Source organism: Medicago sativa, chromosome 5 (genome assembly GCF_051527215.1).
Source record: "Medicago sativa cultivar Bolivia chromosome 5, Bolivia_mono, whole genome shotgun sequence".
In the NCBI taxonomy this organism is placed as follows: domain Eukaryota; kingdom Viridiplantae; phylum Streptophyta; class Magnoliopsida; order Fabales; family Fabaceae; genus Medicago; species Medicago sativa.
The window spans coordinates 47,373,824-47,399,368 of NC_140753.1; the positions used below are offsets into that span (position 1 = coordinate 47,373,824).

A 25,545-nucleotide genomic window follows, 5' to 3' on the forward strand; every position below is an offset into this window, starting at 1 on the left:
AAAAAAAAAAAATCTCAATCAAAGAGAACGAAAATCTTGACTTAATCTCAAACAATTAAATTAACCAACAACAAAAAAAAACCAAAAAAATCAAAATCAAGATTTAAAATAAAAAAATCTCAATCAAAGAGCTCAAAATCTTCAAATTAATCTCATAAACAATTGTGAAGAAAACTTCAAGAAGCAATTGAAAATTTCCTTATCGTTACGATTCCTTATTTCAATTTCAATTGAAGTCAACACAATCGGAAATACGCTAATTCCCAAATGCGTAATTCCCGAAATTTCTCATCCAATTTCAATTAAATTCAATACAAATAAAAGAATTGATGCATTAATTACGGAATACATGGAAATAATCGGCGTCCAAAAGCAATGTTGGAAAAGCGATTTTGAGAGAAGGAAGTGGGAATTGGAGGTGAGAGCGAAGAGATATCCGAGAGAAGCTCAGTTTGGTAAAAATCGGCGTCGGAAAAGCGATTATGATAGAAAAGCGAGTTGGAAAAGCGATTGTGAAACAAAAAAAGCAATTATGATTGAAAAGCGGAATTGGAAAAAGCAATTATTATAAACCAGTTTTTTTTGTCGAGAAAGAGACACAGAGCTTATATTCCAACGAAAACAAAAAAAATCTGAATAAATAAATTGGTTTAAAACGTAAACCGGTTCTCAACCGGTTCTAAACCGAACCTGAACTGGTTTGAAAAATTAACCAGCTTTTTTTAAAGTGGTTTTTAAAAAAGCTGAATTGTATCCATTAATGTGGTTCGCCCATGCAGTTTAGAACTACGAACACCCCTACTTCTGAGTATCCAAAACTAACAGAAATTCTTTCTACGTTGTCTCTCTCGCCTTCTCTCAATTTTCTCACATTCACACAAACCAAACCCATCGCACTCTTTTTTCTCTTCTCTTCTCTCATAAAAACAAAACAAAACCCTATAATTTCTATTCACACACACTCTTTCATTTTTCATCTTCGCGTGTGGCGGTTATTAAAACGACGACGTTCCGTGTCGTATCGTTTCGTTTCTCTTTAGGGTTAATTTTTCCCTTTCTTTCTTCTTATGCTTCTTCGTTAACCCTAGTTAACGAATAAGTGCTTTTTTCACAAACGTGCGTTTCTTCTAGGGTTGGTGCTTGCTCGTTCTTTAGGGCTTTTCAATTTCAATTTTTTTAGTGATATGAATGGGTTAGTAATATAATAGATTGAATTTGATAGTGAAATTGGTGCGATTTCGCGGTGAAGAGAGGTGTTTTTTTTTGTTGTTGTTGTTGTTGAATTTGATCATGTACAGTGTTAGTTATGGATAGAAGTGAACCTTCGTTAGTTCCAGAATGGTTGAGAAGTGCTGGAAGTGTTGTTGGTGCTGGCAATTCAGCCCAACATTTTGCATCTTCGTCTAGTCACGCGGGTAATTTTGATTCTGATTCGACGCTCTCTTTATAGTCAATTGCATGTTTTTAATGCTTTAGCTGGATTTGAATGAATTATAATGTTGTGTTAAAGTGTTTTTTTGTCGATTGCGGTTCCGGGAAAACCGGGTTTGTTTAAATTCTGTTGGAAAATCTGTTGTGTTGCGTAACTATTGTATTGCTTTAATGATTTGTTCAAATTTCGCTATGCTATGGTGCTACAGCGTGATATGATATATGATAGAACATTATGGCGGCTTTTTATCCATTTAGCCGACTCCACTTAGTGGGATAAGACATGGTTGGAGATTGGGGTTTGTTTAAATTCCTCCACGCAATCTGTTGCGCCACTATTTGATAACATTTTTTTGTACTACATAGAGTATCGGGGAACTTCTAATGATTTGTTCAAAATCACCAGAGTCGTTATTTAACAATACTTGTCGTATTCTCTCCTTTTAGAATTTTGACCGTGCAATCTGTTGCGCCGTTATTTGATAACATTTTGTACTAAATAGTGTATCAGGGAACTTTTAATGATTTGTTCAAAATTTGATATGCTACGTGGCTACAACCACCACTAAGTCGCTATTTAACAATACTTGTCGTATTCTGTCCTTATAGAATTTTGTTCCTTTTCGAGCATTTGTATGTGTATGAGAAAAGCCGGTGTACACGTGTTGTGTAATTTTCATGAAAAAGGAGGAAACTAATTAATGAACGTCTTTTTGTTTTTTGTAGATTCTCATTCGCCATCTGCAGCCAATAACAGTAGGAACAGATCTTCGAAGAATACTGGTGATTTTGATAGCTCGCGTTCTGCATTTCTTGATCGAACATCATCAGCAAGTTCTAGGAGGAGTTCTATCAATGGTTCTGCCAAGCATGCTTACAGCAGTTTCAACAGAAATCATCGTGACAAGGACCGTGATAGAGAGAAAGATAGATCCAATTTTGGAGACCATTGGGATCGTGATGGGTCTGACCCGTTGGCCAACCTTTTTTCTGGAAGGATAGAGAGAGATACATTGCGGCGTTCTCATTCAATGGTTTCCAGGAAACAGGGTGAGACTTTACCCCGTAGAGTTGCAGCTGACACTAAATCAGGCGGAAGCAGCAATCACAACAATGGAAATGGCGCACTTTCTGTGGGTAGTGTTGGTAGTAGCATTCAGAAAGCTGTCTTTGACAAGGATTTTCCATCACTAGGGGCTGAAGAGAAGCAGGGAATAGCTGAAATTGGGCGGGTTTCATCCCCTGGTTTGGGTGCCACTGCTAGTCAAAGTTTACCTGTTGGCAGTTCCGCTTTGATTGGAGGGGAGGGGTGGACATCTGCACTTGCAGAGGTACCTTCGGTAATTGGAAGCAGTAGCGCTGGATCTTCGTCAGCACAGCAAACTATTGCTGCAACTTCTGGATCTGTATCATCTAGTACTGCAGCTGGTCTTAATATGGCCGAGGCATTAGCACAGGCTCCATCTCGAGCTCGTTCAACTCCCCAGGTAGTTAAGCTTGTTGCCTGTGTCACCCGTGTTTTTATTCACATTCATTTAATTCGTTTAATTACAATGATTTTGAATGTCCATTATCAATTAATTATGCCTGAATCAACTGTAGGTGTCTGTTAAAACACAAAGGCTTGAGGAACTGGCTATCAAGCAGTCAAGACAATTGATTCCAGTAACACCATCCATGCCTAAGGCTTTGGTAAGAGAATCGTGCTGTAAAACATTTTTTATAGTTTGTCGATTGCAATTTGCAAACTTTATTCTTGTACACGTGAATTTGATTTCTTATAACTTATATCATTGTGTACCTTATCTCTTAGTTGTCTCTCCTTTTAGTGAATCTTATGTCCGTGTTACTGTTAATTTTATTATTACTAGCCTGTCATGTTATTTAGTGAATCTTATGTCTGTGTTACTGTTAATTTTGTTATTGCTAGCCTGTCCTGTTATACTTGATGTTTGGTTTATACTATAGGCCCTTTCCCCTTTTTTTTTTTTTTTTTTTTTTTTGCGTTGGAGTGCTATTTATGTTAAAAAAACTTAGTTGTAGTTGTAAATCCGACTGAAGTAGTTAACACTTTGCTTTTAAAACTTCTGTGAATGGCTGTGAGTACATTTGATAGTTGAAGGTATGGTGTTTTGTGGTACACCGGTTGTGAGGATCAAGAGGGGGGTTGCAAGATATATATTGGGGTTAACACTCATTTTGGTCCCTAAATATGTGAGTTGTTGTCATTATAGTCCCTGAATGTATCAAAATTGCAAGCACATCTTCAAGTGTATCTTCATGTGTCTCCCTAGTTGTTTTGGTCTTCAAATTTGTTTTTCGTCGGTCAATTTAGTCCATAATATTACAATTTACAAACAAAAGAGACACTTAGGGATGTATTTACTATTTTGATACATTAAGGGACTATAATGACAGTGTGTCACACATTCAGGAACTAAACTGACTGTTTACCCTATATGTTTGTTATACAAGTTTTTATGACACTAATATATATTTTCAGTATATTATGTATTTTCAATTATTGTTTTTGCCTATTTTAATAAACCTGTTTTAAGCCATATATTCCCATAAAGTGTGTCCATTTGAATGATTGAGGCTTGAGCACCGGTGTTGTTGAATATCGGCCATGGTGGATATTGGGGGCGGGATTTCAACTGTTCGCCCACAAAGGTGGTGGTGTGGCAGTTTACCTATGGCGGGGCCATGGCGTCTACCATGAAGGGATCAGACATGGAGTGTTGTAGAAAAGGCCGAAAAAATTGGGGAAAATCTTAAACCAAAGGGTTGGGTGTGTCACCATACCTGAACCTAGTCCCAAAATAGGTTAAAATACTAAACCCTAAAATATACAACTACTTGGTTCTCAGTCTGGTATAACTGGTTGGACATGATATTGTACAAACTCATCTCTTTTCCATATCTTTATTTGAATATTGTTAGTTATTAGTCTTGCCTTTGAAATTCATACTGGAAACCATGCTTAACTTGCTGATTTGATTCAAGTTTTTAATTATGTATTATTGCTTTATATGCTATCCACAAATTAATGATGATAATGGTGTGTTTATGGAGGCTACAACAAGTATTTTATTAGTTATCATCTTTCCTCCTCCTACCTCCCTCTGTAATGGGTACATGTATCGGAAGCTACAGGTTTTTAGGAACATTCATTTGAGGTATTTTTAATTTGCTTTGTGAAGCCAGTCTTTCTATCCTCACTGTAGTTTGAAGTGATATTAGCCGCGTCAGCAATTTGAGTTCATTAGTATAGTTAAAGCTTGTTATTTACCTGCATTCGAAGTGTGATTAATTAGCCAAGTGGATGATTTTGCTTTTTATTTCACTTCCATTTGTCCTTTTCAAGGTTTGGTTATATAGGCTGTATTCAATTCCATGAATCGTATTATGATTAGTATCATTAAATGTTTTCTTATCATGGTGATATTTGGATGCTCCTTGTTTGCTGACCCAATATTAACAAGCATCTTACTTTACAAATACTTGAGACCCAAATTTGAAAATATATTTCTTAATACTCGTGCTGGTGTACTGGTCTACCATGTGAACCTGAGAATTTCTCCACTTATGTAGTAATGACTACTTATCTCTCCGACGTTGGTTATTACATGCTGAGGACTCATAAGTTGGGAAGATGAGGTTGCTTGGAATAGGAATCTGTTATGATATGATTTTTCAATTGCATTGGAAAACCTATTTATTTTTCATGTGGTGGGGCTAATATTATTGCGGTAATTTTTCAAATAAAATTGTTAGAACATACAGGATCACATTTCTAGGTGCAAGCATCTGTTTTAAGGTCAACTATGTCAAGAGAACCTGATATGTGCAGCCTCCTTTTGTTTTTAGTATTTTGATACACACTATTTAAAATCTGGCATTTGTTCCGCTGCGTTTATCATATGTTCATTTTTGTGATCTCCTAACTTTGCTCTTCCAAGCTTACTTTGGTATCCTACACCACCATTGGGTTTGTGGTTGTGGATGTCTTGATTACTTGTGAAGTTATTATGTCTGTGGAGGACACTTAATTTGATGTTGCAAACCGTGTTATGATATGTTTGCAGGTTTTTGATCTTAATGCTATCAAAAGAAATTTTAAGGGTATTCTGATTTATTTGTTTGCATTTATAAGAGGAGATTGATATTGTTTGATTCATGTAATCAATCCCAGGTAGTGAAAAGACTGTCACTGCTATTATGTTCTAGTTGTTTCCATGTCTATATCGGAAAACTGTAGAGGAATTAGGATTTGTGCAAAGGCTATATTTGTTTTAAATCTTCGAAGATAGTGAAATTGAATTCAATCTTGGTGTTTTAGCATAAAGTCTATTTCTTGGCTGTATTCGATACAATATTATGCTTTCTTTTCTTTTAAATTCTTGGTGACATATGTTAGATTGTTTTCTTGTCAGGCTCTTAATTCTTCTGAGAAATCAAAGCCAAAAACCGCTGTCAGAAATGCTGAGATGAATGTAGCTACCAAGAATGCGCTACAGCAACCCTCTGCATTGCACATTGCTAGTCAGTCTGTTCGCATTGTAAATGCCAAAGTTGATGTTCCAAAGACATCTGGGAAGTTTACTGATCTTAAATCAGTGGTGTGGGAAAATGGTGCTTCCCCTACTTCCAAGGATGTTTCAAATCCGACAAATTATGCTAATAGTAAATCGGCAAATCAACATTCTGTTGCTTCAGCAGCTGCTCCTACACCGGTGAGGAACCCCAGTAACCTAAACTCTCCCAGAGAGCGGAAGCCAGCTTCTTTGGATTTGAAATTAGGCTCTACTTTGGATAAGAAACAATCCATTTCTCAAGTGAAGAGCCGGAATGATTTCTTCAATCTGCTTAAGAACAAAACAGCGACGAACTCGTCTACCGTTTTTCCAGATTCTGGCCAGATGGTTTCATCTACTACATTGGAAAAATCTGGTGAAGTAAACAGGGAATCAGTTATGCCTTCTGCAAGTCCGCAATCTGTTGGCAATGGGGCTAAACCGACTAGCAATGGCAATGCTCATGGCCATGAAGAGCTTTGCAGAATTTCTGATGATGAGAAAAATTCCAGAGCTACGGTTTATCCAGATGAGGAAGAAGCTGCATTTCTTCGTTCTCTTGGCTGGGAGGAAAATGCAGACGAGGATGAAGGCCTTACTGAAGAGGAGATCAATGCTTTTTATCAAGAGGTGGTAATCTCTTAACTTGATTCACTTTTATGTTGATTGACGATTTGAGATTAAAAAAATTAAAACTTGGTTAATTCTGCTATGCATTGATATGTTATATTATGTGAATTTCGTATGAATGACTTTTCTTTCCCTGCTAATTTACATTTTATGCAACTTGCTGTTATTTGATTTGGCTGATATTGGATGTTTCAATTCATGTTTGGCCAAAACAACATTGTTGAAGCTTGTTATCAGATAAGGTTGGTTTACTTACTCTTGATTGTCATTTGTTTTCCAGTGCAAGAAATTGGATCCCTCCACACTCAAGCTATGTATTGAGGGTATGCAGCCACAGCTATCCAAGTTGTTTGATTCTTGTGCATCTAACTTGCGTGGAGCATCTGCTGAATTGAACTCTTCTGATCCCAGATCTGAAGCTTGATGTGCTGTTTTTCAATCATAGATAGATCCAAGTTTCAATTTTTGATGTCTGAGGGCTAGTTCCATTCCTTTTGTTCTGAAAGAAAGGCGATGATTTAGGGGTTAAAAATGTGGGTGGGTTTTGAATGGAACCATACATTTGCAAATATTGCAATAAGTTACAGGTGCTTCAATCCTGCCTGCTTAACATTGGAAATTCTTTTCTATTTGCCTTTTTTAGGTCAGAAGTTATTGGGCTGGTAGGTAGGGGCTGTTTTCTCTCTGCTGTGGTAGGGTGCTGGGAAATTGCATCTTTTGGGGTAATTTGATCGGTTTATTTCTTTCAAGAGGGGTTTTATTCTACATGATAAAGTTTATGTTTTTGGCCAATTTTAACCAAAAAAAGGAAAATTAAAAGTTACTTTGAATTTTAGGGCATGTTGATATGATTTATTATTCATTGATGTTTTATTTTATATTTTTTTTTTTTGAGTAAATCCCATTTCATTGTTCTCCTAGCACTGTCAGAACTCCAAATAACATGATTGATATTGAGGAGCATAGTGCAGTTCATTAACAAACTGTTCTTGTTGATATGTTCTATGACATGAGTCGTTCATGTTGACTCAGAATAGCATACGGCTAGCTACATAGTAGTAGTACAATAATTTGTCAACGTGCCCCACATTTAGCTTTTGGAAGGGTCCTTCCGGTAGTGTATTCTGGGGGCCTAGGGGTGTATTGAGAAATCATCAAGTCGTGGTCACGGATTTGGTTGAGTACAAAATTTGTAGTTCAGCCCAAACATTGAAGAGCTATTTGTAGCCCATTTTAATCTGGGGGACCTTTGGGTTAGTTGAATTGCGGAAATGGGTTGTTCTAGTCTGTTGGGTACCCCTCAAATTTTGAAAGTTTGTTATTTGTAGCGACTAAAAGCATATTTAAGTCTTAAAAATAATTGAGGCGTGGAAATTTGAGAATTGAGAGATGTAAAATTGAGGTGACTAAAAGTATATTTAAGTCTTAAAAAAATTGAGGCGTCGAAATTTGAGAATTGAGATGTTAAATTGAGACGTGGAAAATAGTTTTTTCTTCAAAGAATTTATTGAGTGCATTGATTATAAGTTAATTGATTATTTAAAACTGATTCTAACTAAATGAGTTTAAAGTAAAAATTAGTTGAGCTATAAATTTTTATGTAAAAATCAAGGAGTAAACGACCAAATTAATTAGTGATTAAATTGATGGTAAGTGGTTAATGATAATGACCAAATAGATAGTAAGCTGTTGAAATATAAAGACCTAATTGATAGCAAATGGTTAAATCTGGGGATCAATTTGACAATTTATTAGAGTTAGTAACCTTTTTAAAATATTCATAATTTCATGGACCTACTTGAGAGTGTCTAACAAAGTGAGACTAATTCGGTGGTTTATTAAAACAATAAATTCTAGAATCAAAAGTTATAAATCTTTGAGGCAAAATCAATTCTACTTGAAATCAACCAAACATGTTATAATCTTACGCCCTCGAATCAATTTCGGCTCATCTAGACGTGGACCTAAACTACCGTGTTGATAAAAATTGATTTTTCTCGAATGAATTGATTCGTAGAAATTGATTTTGATTAAAAGTGATTTGAAAGTAAGGAAACAAAAAAAATTGTATTTAAATGAATATTTTTTGCACTTTTGAAAATTGATTGCTCAAATTTTAAGATATTTTTACAATATTTGGTTTCAAAGATGATTGTTAGCATTTTCCATATATTATTAATTTTTGTATAGATTAAATTGTAATCGTGGAGACCAGATTCCAAGATGTTTTTGAATACACAGAAAGGCTATACTTATAAACTTAAACAAAACTGACTTTTGTATTCTCATTCATACAACGGAAGAAGCAACAAAAAGGTGCCATTAATTTTCTGACTCACTTTCTGTTTCTTCAACAAAAAGGTACCACAATTTTCTTTGACGGGAGCAAATAAGGGGAATTGGATTTGCAATATGCAAGCAATTGGCTTTTAAGTATTGTATCCTTTGCAGATTTCATCAATTTGATAAACAGGATATCTTGGTGAGATAATGAATGCGTTTGTTTCGGCTTAAAAAAAAAAGATTTTGTATTGAGAAAATCTTAATCAAACACTTAAAAATGACAAAAATGATTTTTTTTACTAAAAATAGTTTTTTTTATCAAAAAAATCTAAAACAAATGCACCTAATATTATTTGATTTTTTGTTATTTTTTGCTACCTTTGTCATCAACTTTATTTAAAAGTGGTAGCATTAGGATATGTTTGGGAAGAGTTGATGTTTTGAGTTGTGAATTGTTGCTCAATTGAGTAACCGAAAATATTTGAAACTTCAAAAAATATTTTCATAAAGGTAAACAATGCTGCAATTGTAGGAAGCAAATATAGATGGCGAGGCTTTGGCTTCCCTAGGTGTTATGGTATAATTCTTCTATCCTTTGGTGTTTGTTACCTCAAAAGCTTAGAGACTTTTCTTGGTCGTGGTAAATATACTATATAAACTTCGACCGACAATCGCTAGGTTTCAGATTCAAACTCAGTAAAGATGTCTAGTCTAGCAATATTTACAATTGGTTACGTTTTACGGACAAAACTTGGTAACTTTTATTTATACTTAGATTGATAATCATTTGATATATATATATTTTTTTTGAAAGATTGCTAACTTTTTTTAATATACTTAAAAATCAGATTTAACAAATTTCTGTTCGCATTTATTTGATGCCATGAACCAACATTGACCAATGTTGAAGTATATAATATTCCCTCGTGAACATATTTAGAGGAAACTAAGGCTTTGTTTGGGAGTTTAGAGGGGAGGGGAGGGGAGGGGAGGGTTTTGGCAAAAAGGAAGGAGCAAGTGGAAGAAAAAGAAGACATTGGGAGGAGAGAGCTTTGGAGGTTAATTTTTTACTCATAATAAAAAATCCCCTCATTTGGGGGAACTTAAAATTTGTATTGGGGGAGGGTCTTGGGGGTTATGGAGGGTTTATATGAATTTTTCAAATCCAATCTATGTTGTTATTATATTCTTAAAATTAAAAGTATATTAATCATAAGTATTAGTTTATCATTCTCTAAAAACTCGTTCTTTCAAAAAACGTGAATTTTTTGTCCATTTTTCTATATATTTCCAACCCCCCAAAGCCCTCCCCTCCCTTCCCCTCCAACCTCCCAAACAAAGCCTAAGTAATTTCTTGATCATGAGTTTTGCAGGTAGATCCTAGTCGAGTTGACTGGACTAAAATATTTTCTTAATCTATCGGAAGGTTGGAGGTATGAAATACTTACGGGTCATGTTAACCAATGCCCCGGCCTGTTACAGGAAGCAAATATAGTAATATTTGCATTGATAGTTGTGTAATCAATGCATTAAAAGCTTAAAAAATATCTTTTTTGACTTAGAATTTCTTCTTTTAGCATTCTTAACCAAGGCCCGGGGGCACCGTTAACATTTCCCAATACTTAATAGGAAACTTAATTTGTTCTTTTTACTTGTGAGCAAAATGACTTTTCTTTCCCCTACTTTCGTTGATTGTTATAAAAGTATAACTTTTGTTATATATTTTATGTTAACTCATTGAAGACAAAATACTAAAAAATTATATTTGTATGATATATTATTTATTAAATTTAGGTTGAACCTCATTATTGATAGCTAGTTAAAAGATGAGGGGGTATTTAAATACATATATACATTTAATAATCCATAAATCTTGGTACTATGAGTCCAAAACTTGCTACATCACAATTTTGGAGTCAAAATTAAAATTCAGATCAAAATTACAACAAATGTTGACCAAAAAGTTTGATTTAAAAAAGGAGATATTTTTGTGAATGTCAAAAGTCGATAGACTAAATGTGCAATTAAGTTTTTCATGTTATTTATTAAAATACTCTTCAATGAAACAAGTTCCATGTATAATTAAATGAAAATAAGCGATAATTTAAGCAATACAATTATTTTTTCAGAGAAATGTTAACTAGTATAGAAATGCTAATTAGTTAAGGAGATTAATATAGAAATTTTGCATTGAGAAGTAGTGAAAAGTACAATGTTCAAATTTATGAAAGTCAACAAAGTTGTTGTTTATCATAAGCCACATATTTAAAAACCTTAGGAATTAGTCAACAATTATTAGCCTAAAGATCTCGACCAATGTAAACAATTTTTATTTGCTTCTCAATCTCTATATTTCACAATCTTCCTCTACAATTCACATCAGAAGAGTTTGTTTGGGAGTTTATGAAAGGAGAGGGGAGGACTGTGTTAACTGCTAACAAAAGGAGGAAAACTAGACAAGGATGAAAACAAATAAATGGAATTAACAATTACAAATTCTTATATCACCATAAACAGTAGATCAGTGAAAAGAACATAAATTTACATCAGATAGAAAAACTGTTAAACAACCTATATCTAAAAACATGTTGTAGAATATATATTTCGGACTAGTGGAAAATGTAACAAACACAATCCATTTTTCCAGAACATCTATGATCAACTCTAAATACATATGATAAAAGATCAACAGAAAAAATAAATGAGCTGATAAACTAATACAACTAGTGTGTACTAACTTCTCGGGGTTGAGTACCGTCGTAAGTTTGAACACAGCACAAACTGTACCAATTGCATCCCCCTGCGGCGTCAAAGCCTTCATTTGTAGCCTCAGCTCCTTGTTCTCAATATCTAATACGACGAAAACATTGAGTGAAAAGAAAAAAACAAGTCAATCGTAATTCATAGTACATCATGATCACTCAAGATACTTCTTGAACTAGTTAATACTCAAGGAAACAATCAAGTTACGTGCAATCGATATGGGCTCGATTATAAGACTAGTTTACAGTCACACTAATGCATGAGCTTCACAAGATAGATGATAACTGACAAATCCCCACACCTATCTTTGCTTCAACTCTGGTGCAACCTCTGCTATGCTCCATTTTGTGTCAAGCTCAATTTTCCTAACTCAAATACATCTAAGGACAGACATAGTGACCACTGACCAGTTTATCTTGCTTTAAAAGAAATCCATATATCACACTACTGAAATTTATGACTAGTAGTAGCTATGTCTCATAACATTATATAAACAAACTAGTGCATAACACATGCATTGAATGAGAAAATGCAGTCTGAAATTTTTTCATGGAATCAGACGGAAAATGAACGTTTATATAAATTCGACACATGATAAAACATGACTAATCTTCTATTTGTGGTAAATAGGATGGAAGTTAATTGAAATTAATGAGAAGGTTGATCTAAGGCACAGGATTTTTCTTTCAAACAAGAACCAACAGCGATCAATCTACCACAGCAGCTAACCAAGCAATGTTTTACACCACAGCAGCTATTTCAAACAAAGTTTTAACTTCAGAGACAATTAAAAACTTATGTGACCAGTGGCAGTGATGGCTAAGTTTAAAGCACCCTGAAGACATTTTACTCCACGAACATGAAGGAATCAATTCCAATGGACAAAATCACAAAACCCTGGTCCTAGGTGCAGCAGAGACACCATTTATGTCCCATGGCTGCAGCTACGGTTGGATGGACTTTGATTCTTTAAAATTTGTGGCAGCAAAACTGACAGACCTTACATGATTCTGCAAACAAACAGAAAACACATATCGATTTAAATTGCAATAAGTGTCCTCCACTTTGTCCAGTCGCTATCCTGCCCAGCCCCACTAGCGCTAACCATGACTTGCTGCCCTCTACATTCTATATCTAAACACAAATTTATCATAGTCCTCCTCGGCCTCACAGCATACTCCACACCACAGTCCATAACCCTTTCTACATTGGGATTGTTCCGCCAAATCATCATTCATGCCGACTTATATTTCCTTGGATAACTGACGAATTATAAAAATCACATTCTCCATCCTTTTCACTTTGAGGCAACTTATCTTCATCCAGCTTTTGTCTTAAATACCATCGCACCCTCACGCACCTCTGCACATGACCTCTCATACACTGCAAACATCTCCATCCTTTTATTAAGAATATATATCTGTCCATTACATCCTAAGGGGTTTAAACATCATTATGATTCTAGCAATTAGGTGGTTCCAAAATGTAATCATTGTCATTTGTAAAAATTGAGAACAAGTACACAGTGAATTACTTACTATGAATTCATTCTATATATAGGACCTAAAGTGCAGCATGATTACCATACGAACGATGTAAGTGAGACAAACAATCTATAGTACCTGAAGAATAATACTGAAAGGGCTTCAACTCTTGCATCAACAGAAACAAATGAAACTTGCTAAATACATATGATGAATGATCAATTAGAAAAAATAAAAGAGCTGATAAACTAATACAACTAGTGTGTACTAACTTCTTGGGGTTGAGTACCGTCCTAAGTTTGAACACAGCACAAACTGTACCAATTGCATCCCCCTGCGGCGTCAAAGCCTTCATTTGTAACCTCAGCTCCTTGTCCTTCATATCTAATATGACCGAAACAGTCGGGAAAAGAAAAAACAAGTCAATCATAATTCGTAGTACGTCATGATCACTCAAGATACTTCTTGAACCAGTTAATACTCATATAAAAACAAGTCAAGTTACATGCAATCTATATGGGTCGATTTGATTATAAAACTAGTTTATGGTCACACTAATGCATGAGCCACACAAGATAGATGATAACTAACAAATCCCCACACCTATCTTTGCTTCAACTCTGGTGCAACCTCTGCTATGCTCCATTTTGTGTCAAGCTCAATTTTCCTAACTGAAATACATCTAAGGACAGACATTTTGTTTTACATTATCTAAGGACAGACATAGTGACCAGTTTATCCTGCTTTAAAAGAAATCCATATATCACACTTTAAATTTATGACTAGTAGTAGCTATGTCTCATAACATTATATAAACAAACTAGTGGCTGAATAAACTAAACCAGTGCATAACACAGGTGTTGAACGAGAAAAAGTAGTCTGAGATTTTTTCATGGAATCAGACGGAAAATGAAGGTATATAAATTCGACACATGATAAAACATGACTAATCTTCTAGGTGTGGTAAACGGGATGGAAGTTAATTGAAATTAATGAAAAGGTTGATCTCAAGCACAGGATTTTTCTTTCAAACAAGAACCAACATCGATCAATCTACCACAGCAGCTAACCAAGCAATGTTTTACACCACATCAGCTATTTCAAACAAAGTTTTAACTTATGTGACCAGTGATGGCTAAGTTTAAAGCACCCTGAAGACATTTTACTACCACGAAGGAATCAATTCCAATGGACAAAATCACAAAACCCTGGTCCTTGGCTCAGCAGAGACACCATTTATGTCCCATGGCTGCAGTTACGATTGGATGGACTTTGATTCTTTAAAATTTGTGGCAGCAAAACTGACAGCCCTTACATGATTCTGCAAACAAACAGAAAACACATATCGATTTAAATTGCAATAAGTGTCCTCCACTTTGTCCAGTCGATATCCTGCCCAGCCCCACTAGCGCTAACAATGACTTGCTGCCCTCTACATTCTACATCTAAACACAAATTTATCATAGTCCGCCTCGGCCTCACAGCATACTCCACACCACAGTCCATAACCCTTTTTACATTGGGATTGTTCCGCCCAATCATCATTCATGCTGACTTATATTTCCTTGGATAACTGACGAATTATAAAAATCACATTCTCCATCCTTTTCACTTTGAGGCAACTTATCTTCATCCAGCTTTTGTCTTAAATACCATCGCACCCTCACGCACCTCTGCACATGACCTCTCATACACTGCAAACATCTCCATCCTTTTATTAAGAATATATATCTGTCCATTACATCCTAAGGGGTTTAAACATCATTATGATTCTAGCAATTAGGTGGTTCCAAAATGTAATCATTGTCATTTGTAAAAATTGAGAACAAGTACACAGTGAATTACTTACTATGAATTCATTCTATATATAGGACCTAAAGTGCAGCATGATTACCATACGAACGATGTAAGTGAGACAAACAATCTATAGTACCTGAAGAATAATACTGAAAGGGCTTCAACTCTTGCATCAACAGAAACAAATGAAACTTGCTACCCACCAAGTTTTTGAGATGTTGGCTCTCCTCTACATCAAAGGCAAGGATGTGGTACTTGCAGAGACTCCGACGATCAAGTTAGTAAAATAAGAACGACGATCAAGTTAGAAAATTAAGAACGTATCATTATGCATTAATAATAAAAATAATTGAGAAATGAAGATTAACCATGATCAAACAAACAAACAAAGTATAACATCTAAAATCAATTCAAAATAGAAATGAATAATAAATTTCTTACCTTTCTTACCTACACAGCAGCATCGATCTATTATAAATTTGTTACCTTTAACGGAGTGACATCAAAATTCTGACTTTCTTTTTTCTTTCTTCCTCCAAAGCTTCTTTGGTGTTGGCCTTGCTTAGAAGTTTCTGCAAAACAATTTGGCCCCTCTCAATTATAATCTCAATATCAAGACGTCGAACTGCTTCGATAGTCTCTGCGTGTCTTCGTTTCTTTGGTGCAGGCGGAGGTGACGGGGTTTCAGCCGTAAAAACAAATGGATATGAGGAAATCGGCGTTCGTGGAGATGATGATGGTGAAGAATCCATCATCGTTGGGTGATGCCTTATGGGAGAAGGCGGAGTTGAGAGATTCGGAACCAAACGAGACGAAGGTGAAATGGGAGTTCGTGGTGATGATGATGATGATGAAATCATCGTCAACAAAAGTCACCGTAAAACTTAGATTGAGAGTGAAAGTGAGTTCTCTCTATGTTTGGTTCGGCAAGCACACAACAACGTTGTTGTGTCTGTTTGTTTCGGGATTAGGGTTTTCTCTTTGTTACAAGATTATTTAGGGTTTTGATTGTTTCATATGGTTCCTACGGCAAGCATACAACAACAACGTTGTTGTTCTTAGGATTAGGGTTTTGATTGTTTCGTAATGAATGAAAGAGTGAAGAATCAATGGATGTATTTAAAGAGGTCTATGTTCGCGGAATAAGGCGCAACGGTACAAATTGCCTAGTTTACTTTATAGTCGGTCTTATGTTTTCCTTAAATATTTCTTATAATTATTAAATAATAATAATAATAATAATAATAATCATAGTTAAACTTCACCTCAAAAAAATCATAATTAAAATTGATCAGGAAAAAAATAAAATAACTGAAATTAAACAATTTGTTTCTATCAATAAAAGAATCATGATTTATGACTAAATAGTTTCACCAAGGACGGATTGTTCGGAAAAAAAAACTTACGCTCGATCTATGGGTGGAACAATGCATTACTTATTTTTTGGCCGAACTCTAATAAATATATAAAAACAAGTAAAAATACCATGTCAATTAAAACCCGGAAAAAAATAAGTAGAAAAACCAGAGAAAATAAATTAAAAAAACCTAGAAAACATATTATAAAAACAAGGAAAATACCGGAAAACTAGTAAAAACTAGGGGTGTTCGCGGTGCGGGTTGGTTCGGTTTTAAAGCTAAAAGTCATTTGAACCGCAAGATATATAAGTATGCGGTTTGGTTTGGTTCGGTTGATTTTTAAAATAAAATCCAAACCAATGCAATTTGACCGAATCGACTGGTGCAGCTTTTTTAGACAATAATTTTTTTTTCGTTTTCAACAATGTTTTAAATTTCCTTTGAAAAAAAAAACAATGTTATAAATTTCATCCAACATTACAATTTTATTTCCATCCAACAATGTTCCCAACTATAGACCAAATTAAAACGTGGACAAAAAATAATCCTATTTTGTAAGAAATACAAAAGACTAAAATTTGAATCTTTCTCTAAGAGTTCAAGTAGCACATAAATACATTTTTGATAGAAAAAGCAAAGAATAAACTTAACAAGAGAAAAAAATGTCATTTTATTTAAGTTTCCATTGAATTTCTATGAGTATTGGTCTAGATGATATATATTTAATTAGTGTTTTTCTTATATTGCGGTTTGATTTAGTTTGGTTCGGTTGGTAAAATCAAAATCGCAAACCGAACCAAACCATGCGGTTGAGTAAAAGAATGATCCGAATATATTCGAACGAAATGCGGTTTTTTGCGGTTTCGGTTTGGATTGGTTTGGTTTTGAACACCTCTATTAAAAACTAGAAAAATACTAGAAAACAAGGTCAATAGCATAAAAATTTCAATAAAAATACCTGGATAAACAAGTATTTTTGTTGGGATTTTTCTAGTATTTTTTATTTATTTCTTCTTTCAATATCTATGCTATACAGGATTGGTCTTTAGATTTTTAGTGACTCTGAACGAAACCATAAAATATGCCATTTGAATAATTATTTGAATAGTTTTTTCTTGCATTTTTTCTAGCAAAAGGTTCATTTATAATTAAAGTTTTATAAAAATATATTTTCAATATATATAATTAGTCAAACCGTAGATTTTTAGTGACCCGAACGAAACCATAAAATATGCCATTTGAATAATTATTTGAATAGTTTTTTTCTTGCATTTTTTCTAGCAAAAGGTTCATTTATAATTAAAGTTTTATAAAAATATATTTTCAATATATATAATTAGTCAAACCGATTTAAATAAGATATATCTATATAATACTAACTATTAAGTAAAAATAATAATTTTGGTACACTTAAAATAATGGCGTCCTAGATTGCCGCCTCTCCCGACTCCCTCCCACCCTCAGGGAGGCCACCCCTGATGCTATACATGCACTTCACTTTCACTTCTTTCTTCATTGCGGTTGACAAAAGCCAGAACAGAGGATTTGAAAGCTTAAATAGATATATTATTTACTTGACTTTTGCCATATATTTCCATGGTAACAATTAGTGAAACTTTTTGGAGAAAGGTTATTGTTGGGATTTATAGTTTTAAATTGCAGATTGTGAAGTTGGTATTCTTTTTTTTTTTTTTTTTAAGGATGAAGTTGGTATTCTATCTGTTCAACTGCTTCATCTGCATCTAATTTGCCATGGGCTGATGCAATGTGCCCTTATAAATATTTTGATGGTAATTAACATTGTTGGGATTGTTTAGCAACCCTAACCTATTTAGTTCGACACTTCAAATTGAACGTGTGTTACGTATCTAATACTTGTCGGGATTAAGCGATTAAATTTAATTTCTTATATTTTTTAAATTATTACTTATGTCTACGTACGAATGTCATTGTTGTGTCTGATGTCATTTTGCTGCTTCTAGAAATGATGAGATGCATAACTTTATTCACGTGTTCATGTAGTCGCATTTTGTTCCTCATGGTTAAGTATTCATTTCAATTTTTATTTGTAAATTACGTTGCCTCAATACATTATTATTAATACATCTACTGCTTGATATTGCTGACTTTATGTAACAACCATTGAATTTTTTTCTCCAGCTCAAACAAAAAATCATTTTATTTCATTAATGAATCAAGTAAATTCCCAACATCGTTATAACTGGAATGGTCCAGAGTAACAACAGCATTCCCTTCTCTTAATTAAACAGTGAGCTTGATGAACGACAATTATTCTGTGCATTATGTAATGTTTCCTAGATTGCATTTAAATGAGCAGAAGCCAAAGTCCATATCACTAATTTCTTAGCACAAAACATAGACTGGACATCAGACTCGACACCGATACTGAAACATATTTATAATAATATAAGAAATTATAAGTGTCTCAATATAACCAATTGTGTGAATGTCAGTCACTGACACGTGTCGGATACCAAACAATCCTTCAATCTGAGGTGCCGGTGCAATGATCATATACAAGTCTGGATATATGATCTATTCATTAATCTACCTAATTCCATACAATACTAGTAGTACATAGAGCATACTCTCAAGAAGGTGATCAATAATTCAATACAAAAACTAAAAACAAAATCTGCAGATTATATCTGATGTATAAACTTATCTTACTAAAACCAAAAATTGGATATGTTTCAATCGATCATTGATGAAACACTTGTTAGCTGAAATTGATGTCTAGTTTGGTGAATCTGTTGAAGCTGTAAATTTTTCAACCTTACATCACCAGACCTTCTTTTCCAAAGACTATCCACCCGATTTTCATCCTCTAACTTCCTCACTCTCTTTATCACAGGCAGAGGTGGATCCATATTTTCAATACTTATAGGGACAATATTCTCATTTCTATGACCTTTTTGGTTGCAGTACTTCCTAGAAACTTCTCCACTATTTACCGATACACACGGCCTACTTCCACAGGTGGAAGGCACGGCCGCGGTTGCAGTAACGGTTGCTGTGGTGCTTAAGTTTTTGCTAGAGAAAAGCTTTTTGAGTTTGGAATATTTTCCAATAGGTGATGAAATAGAGAAAGTGTTACTTTTGGTAATGAAACTGATTCTATGAGAAGATGGAAATCCAGATATTTTGTTATTCTTCTTCACCTGACCCATGCAACCTATTCTTGGGGACAAAGGGTCATTGGAGAAAGACCTTAAATTTCCTTTACACTGTGGAAGACACACATCCTTGATAGATCTTGAACATAGCATTGGCAAGAATGTGTTTCTTTGATGCATATGCAAGTTTTGATTATGGAAGTAATGAAGATTTTCTCTTCCCATGTTGATGATATGATGAGTTAGGGAAAGATCAAATTTTGATCATGAATGGAAGAGAAAGAAAATTTCTAAGATGTGAATTGATTTGCCAAGTGTATTTTGCTTTACAAGAGTAAAGAAAACAAAAATTTATGTAATGACAAAACAGAAAAGAAGAAATCATTGAAGACAAGTAGACATATCAAACAAAGAGGATAAGGATAATTCAGATTTCTGTATCTATGATTAAAATCTTAACACAAATTTAGGAGAGGAAAATAAATAATGAATTTGGCTTGTGTTGTGTGTAATGTTTGTAGATTATGGAGAGATCTAAATCCTAATCAGTTGACAATGCAAAAAAGTACACACCCAACAGGTGGTTAAATCATAGAGTGAACAACCATATGTCTCCTAAAGGGTCCACTTTAGTTTATTACAAGTTGGTGCCTATATTTTGACTTGTGAGGGTATCATGGTACACATGTATATATTATTTTGAAGCAAAATAAATATGGCATATATTTTATTTTTAACCTTGAAATTTTTCAAAATGAATATTTGAATATGGATAAAATTCATTTATTTTTTCATTGAATGAAACTCAATCTAACAATGTGGTTGAACTTAAGTGGTTAACAAGCTTCAATGAAGGTTAAATCGATAGGGATTAGAGAGTATTTGAGTTTGAATTTTAACTGAAATAATCTTTAGTCGGACTTTTACTCAACTCACGGCCAAACTCTTGAATACGGCTCCTTTCACATAAGAATCCGAAGGATTAAGACAAAAAGAGAAAAAGCTTCCATGTATTTTACTCTAACTCTACTGCTGCAACTTTTATTCTCAAGCAAATTCAAGACTAATAATTATATGAGTATCTTGTTTGCAACAAAATTCTTACATGGGTTAATATGTCTTTACCCCCCGTAATATAGGCGAGTTCCGGTTTTCCCCCCGTAAAAAAGATTCTTTCGATTTCAACCCCGTAATATAAAGATTCCGTCGAAAACCCCCCGAGCACATTTGAGACCCCAGCTGATGACGTGGCGTGACGTGGCTCGCCGAGTCACCCTTGTCCGCCGACGTGGCTTGCCGATCGTATAATTATTTTTATTTTTTATTTTTTTATTAGGGTACACGTGGCATTTGTAATTTTTTTATGTCTTTACCCCCGTAATTTAGGCGAGTTCCGGTTTACCCCCTGTAAAAATTTTAAAAATAAAAAATAAAATCTGAAAATTTTTTAAAAAATTTATTTTTTTAAAAAAATTACGGAAAATTAATAAAAATTGAAAATAATGAAAAAAATTCCAAAAAAATTTAAAAAATTAATAAAATGAAAAAATAGATTTTTTTCGAAATTTTAAAAATTATAAAAAAGTTTGGATTTTTTTTGAAATTTAGAAGATATTTAAAAATACCGGAATTTAATTTTCAAAATAAAAAAGTTTAGATTTTTTTGGGAAGTGTAAAAGACATTGGAAGAGCAACTTGAGGTACTCACTTTTTAAATTTTAATGTCTCTTAAATAAGACACTTTTTAAATTTTTTTAAGTAAAAAGAAAAATACATTAAAATAAAAAGAGAGAGATACGAGACCTGGGGGACATAAAACCTAACCTGTGTAAAACCCAAAACGGGCATACATCATTATAAATCAGACCAAGCGAAACATTCCTAAAATATCCTAACAAAAATTCATTAATCATGAGCATAACATAGCAAACCCGCGTGCGGGGACGAAACCGTATTACAAAAAAAATATGAATAGTGAACATTTGTCAAAAACAATTAGGATTTAATTTTAGCGAATGGATTGATCGCCAACACAATAACAAACCCAAGTGCCAACAACTCCTCGCTCAAGAAGAAGCATAAAGCTCTTTCGAGCTCGATGAACACCGAGTGTAAACGGACACTTTTTAAAATTTTACACGCATTAATAATTCTTTTTACAAAAATATTCCTATGTAATTCAAGCTTCTCGCATTTTTTTCCTAAATTTTTAATTAAACTAAAATCAATTTTTTTCTTCGCATTATATATTTTCAAAATTTAATTTTCATATTGTAATTGGGTTTTAGAAAATATATATCCAGATTTTTAAAATTTTAAATACTTTCCAGTTTTTTTTTTATTTCGAAAAAAATCTAAACTTTTTTATTTTGAAAATTAAATTCCAGTATTTTTAAATATCTTCTAAATTTCGAAAAAAAATCCATTTTTATTTATTTTTTCCATTATTTCAATTTTTATTTATTTTTCCAGAATTTTTTTAGAAAAATTATTATTATTTTAAAATTTTCCAGATTTTTGTTTTCGTTTTTATTAATTTTTTTCCAAATTTTTTCATTATTTTCAATTTTTATTTATTTTTCCAGAATTTAAATTATTATTTTTTTAAAATTTCCCAGATTTTTTTTTCATTTTTATTAATTTTTCCAATTTTTTAAAAAAAAATTTTATTTTTTCTGAATTATTTTCGTTTTTTAGATTTTTTTTTAAAAAAAAATTTATTAAAAAAATGACAAATGCCACGTGTCCCTATAAAAAAATTAAAAAATAAAATTAATTATACGGTCGGCGCGCCACGTCGGCAGAATAGGTGACTCGGTGCGCCACGTCATGCCACGTCATCTGCCGGGGGGTCTCAAATGTGCTCGGGGGTTTTCGACGGAATCTTTATATTACAAGGTTGGAATCGAAAGAATCTTTTTTACGGGGGAAAACCGGAACTCGCCTATATTACGGGGGTAAAGACATATTAACCCTTCTTACATTTATTTATGTTAATTAGTTAAGAGTCAAAACAAATAATCTCAACAGTTGAGAATGTATTATGAGGTGAACCACGATGACCTAGAAGCCAATAATTTGAGGGGCGCACATGGCATCAAATAAAGACTCCTAACTAGACCATAGTTAATGATTGTTACTGTATTTGTCCTTATCTCCACCTCTTCTTTATTTACTTTTTTTTTTAACCTAATGTAATTTAGGACGTATTCCAAGATATCCTTATGGTATAAAGGTTTTGGGAGCAATTCTTGAAACCAATCTCATTCTCAGATTTTTTTAAAGTAGTTTACCGACTAAAATTCATTTTTTAAAGTGAACGAGTAGGGTGTTTGAGGTTCGAATTCCGACTCCTACATATAATAATGTATTGTCCCTACCAACAAAACTATGCTTCCGAGAACTCAGTTCTATTTTAAGGACGAGTCCTATTACCACCTCTCTTAATCTATGAAAAATAATGGAAGCATATTAATTATGCAAATATAACATTGTCTTTTTCTTTTAAATAAAAACATTGTTCATTTAAAGTTCGGACAAGACATCATACCAAAATAGAAAAAGTTCACCTCAGGGAAATCATTAGATGACCAATTGAAGTATTTAAATGTTCCTAAAAATTTATTAAGAGTTATTTTACGAATTTCACTAGAAATTTATTACTAATGCTTTATTTTTATTTTTTTTTTGACAAAATTACTAATGCTATATTAAAATATACTTGTTGGTATAGAACATATCGCCGGTGATCCAGAACAAGAAAACAAATTTAATTTGATACCAAAAATCACCTCTCTTACAAGTAGTGGAGTAGGCTCGTAAATATAGTTCATATGGTATATCGGATCGCCGGTTCATATACCTTCAATTATTTATTTTTCATTTTGTGTGAATGTGTTCATCGGAGGAGGTAGTTTTTTGGTGAAAATAAAATGATATTATAGAGACTAGCGACGGGCATGTAAGTGTATATTGCGCTAATGTTTAAAAATTATTAACAGTGTTTTTTTTTATGAAATTTTGAGTTGGATTAAAATTAAAAATATAAAAGTTTGTTTCTTTCAAGTTATAACAAACCAAACTAATCATGATTATTTATTTCAATGACACCAACAAGATAACACAAAAAATATAATCTAATTATTTTTAATGACACCAACAACCATCTTTATTATAGAAAAAGTTGTTTAAGGGTATAATTGGGATAATGAAAAAGTAAGTATAAATATACTCATCTAGTTTGTTACACTTTTTAAATAATAAAGGAAAAAAATAGACACATATATATATATATATATATATATATATATATATATATATATATATATCATGATTGTTACATTTTTTTTAATATTTAATATTATTCTTATCTATTTGTTATTGTATTCAAAATTGAGGGCATTTTTGGAAGAAAAATTCAACCCAAAAGAGTTGAAAGAGGTTGTTTTCTTTATATACGGTATAGATAAAATCTAGAGAGAACTTTATAGAAGAGTTAGTAAAAATGGTGAAAAATATGTGCATCCCTTTGAAATGTGCACCGCTATATAAGGGACCTCCCAACGCTTTTCTTCTTTGCACTTCTATGCTTATAGACTGGTGAATATACCGTTGTACGATAAATTTGTATTCGTTGTTATTAGAATATTTGGAGCTTGTGGAAGAGTAGAAATGTATCAATTTGGGACCATCAAAATGAGGGGATGGCAGAAATTATTCATAGAGGGAGTTACAAGTTGACAAAATGGCGGAATGCACGTCAAATTGAGGAGCTGCCCTCGTCACGACAACAAACTCATCAAGCTAGGGTGAGATGGCAACGACCACCCAATAGCTTCGTAAAGTGTAATGTTGACGCTTCATTCTTTGAGCACTACAATAGAGTGGGTATTGGAATGTGTTTAAGAGATGAATTTGGTATGTTTATAGGAGCTAAAACTATATGGCTGCAACCGATTATGTCGGTTGACATAGGAGAAGCATTAGGATTACTAGCAGCTATGGAATGGGTAAGAGAATTGGAGTTCAACAAAGTTATCTTCGGTTTAGATTCAAAAGGAGTAGTAGACTCTCCGAACTCACAGTTCGAGATGACACAGGGCTTGGTTCCATCTTAGCTAGGTGTAGAGTAAATTTATCTAGTATTTTTAACAACTCTTATGTTGAGTTTTCTATGAGAGAGGCTAATATATATGGTTGCTCATGAACTTACAAAGGCGGCTGTATATAATGCCAGTTCTCATTTTTATTTTTATATACCCGATTGTATTGATCCTTTGATCTTTAATGAAATGAATTAGTACCTTTTCGTAAAAAAAAAGAATATTAGAATATATTTACATTTAGTGTAGTCATAATTGTATATTATTAGCATCTAAATATAGACAATGACATGTATAGTATGGCAAAATCATATCAATAAAAATCAAGGGATTTATTCCTTACATGGTATCACCTGTTCCTATCCTAACGTAACCCTTCTCACCGCCGTCGCCGCCGCTTTCCTATCTGCTCTACCATGGCAGCACCGACCTCCCCTACTCAAAATTCGATGAACATTCCACTTCACTTTCGCCGTCAATAACGTCAAAACGATCATCCCTATAACGTTAGAAAATGACTCTAACCTCTACCTCTCATGGTCTGCTCTCTTCAAGGTGCAAGCACGCGTTCACAATGTGCTTGACCACATCATCCCGCCATTGGATGAACATGCCATCAATGCATCGACCCACCTTAAGGCTATCGATTCTCGATCTGGAATCGCCTTGATGTTGCAAAGTGTTGCATTAGATATACGCAACAATCACAACAAATACTCTTCAATCTATCCTTGTTGTTGATGACTCGTCAAAGAATGCTGGTCCGCATCACCGCAATGTTTAATGACAAACCGTAGATTCCGAGTTCGATCCCCAAGTGAAATCGCCATTTTGTAGTCGGTGATTTTTGGATATCAAACCATTGTTTGGTTTTGAATCGTCAATCTTTGAACTCTCTACTTTTATTCGTGGGAAGGGAAAAAGTGAGAAAAACCCTTATGAGATTCAAAGTCCGGGGGTTGGTTTTGCATAAGGAAGGTTTG

The 25,545-nt window shown here is 33.6% G+C and overlaps 3 protein-coding genes and 1 long non-coding RNA gene across 5 annotated transcripts; 2 read left to right on the forward strand and 2 right to left on the reverse strand.

Moving 5' to 3' along the window:
* The first annotated feature begins 810 nt into the window (after positions 1–810).
* LOC146922510 (uncharacterized) lies at positions 811–7,257 on the forward strand. Its single transcript, XM_085715402.1, has 5 exons — positions 811–1,415; positions 2,158–2,918; positions 3,034–3,123; positions 5,868–6,638; positions 6,919–7,257. Exons 1-5 carry the CDS (start codon positions 1,307–1,309, stop codon positions 7,060–7,062), a joined length of 1,875 nt encoding a protein of 624 aa, XP_085571528.1. The 5' UTR covers positions 811–1,306; the 3' UTR covers positions 7,063–7,257.
* A 4,146-nt stretch (positions 7,258–11,403) lies between these two features.
* On the reverse strand, positions 11,404–16,033 carry LOC146922511 (uncharacterized). Of its 2 annotated transcripts, XR_015010857.1 has the most exons (3): positions 15,102–16,033; positions 13,307–13,552; positions 11,404–11,771 (listed from the first exon to the last, which is right to left on the reverse strand). It is a non-coding gene; the product is annotated as an uncharacterized LOC146922511 (long non-coding RNA). The 2 variants fall into 2 exon arrangements; XR_015010856.1 differs by having other exon boundaries at positions 11,404–13,552.
* A 2,826-nt stretch (positions 16,034–18,859) lies between these two features.
* Positions 18,860–20,020, reverse strand: LOC146922512 (uncharacterized). Its single transcript, XM_085710839.1, has one exon. It carries the CDS (start codon positions 19,683–19,685, stop codon positions 19,038–19,040), a length of 648 nt encoding a protein of 215 aa, XP_085566965.1. The 5' UTR covers positions 19,686–20,020; the 3' UTR covers positions 18,860–19,037.
* A 4,143-nt stretch (positions 20,021–24,163) lies between these two features.
* On the forward strand, positions 24,164–24,577 carry LOC146922513 (uncharacterized). The gene has a single exon (XM_085711544.1). It carries the CDS (start codon positions 24,164–24,166, stop codon positions 24,575–24,577), a length of 414 nt encoding a protein of 137 aa, XP_085567670.1.
* Positions 24,578–25,545: the final 968 nt, after the last annotated feature.

Bases quoted from the DNA above. Each gene is read 5' to 3' on its own strand.
- LOC146922510 (XM_085715402.1), top strand. From the start codon at position 1,307: ATGGATAGAAGTGAACCTTCGTTAGTTCCAGAATGGTTGAGAAGTGCT. The intron at 1,416-2,157 runs GTAATTTTGATT...TGTTTTTTGTAG, and splicing joins ATCTTCGTCTAGTCACGCGG to ATTCTCATTCGCCATCTGCA. The intron at 6,639-6,918 runs GTGGTAATCTCT...TTTGTTTTCCAG, and splicing joins TCAATGCTTTTTATCAAGAG to TGCAAGAAATTGGATCCCTC.
- LOC146922512 (XM_085710839.1), bottom strand. From the start codon at position 19,685: ATGGGAAGAGAAAATCTTCATTACTTCCATAATCAAAACTTGCATATG.
- LOC146922513 (XM_085711544.1), top strand. From the start codon at position 24,164: ATGGCAGAAATTATTCATAGAGGGAGTTACAAGTTGACAAAATGGCGG.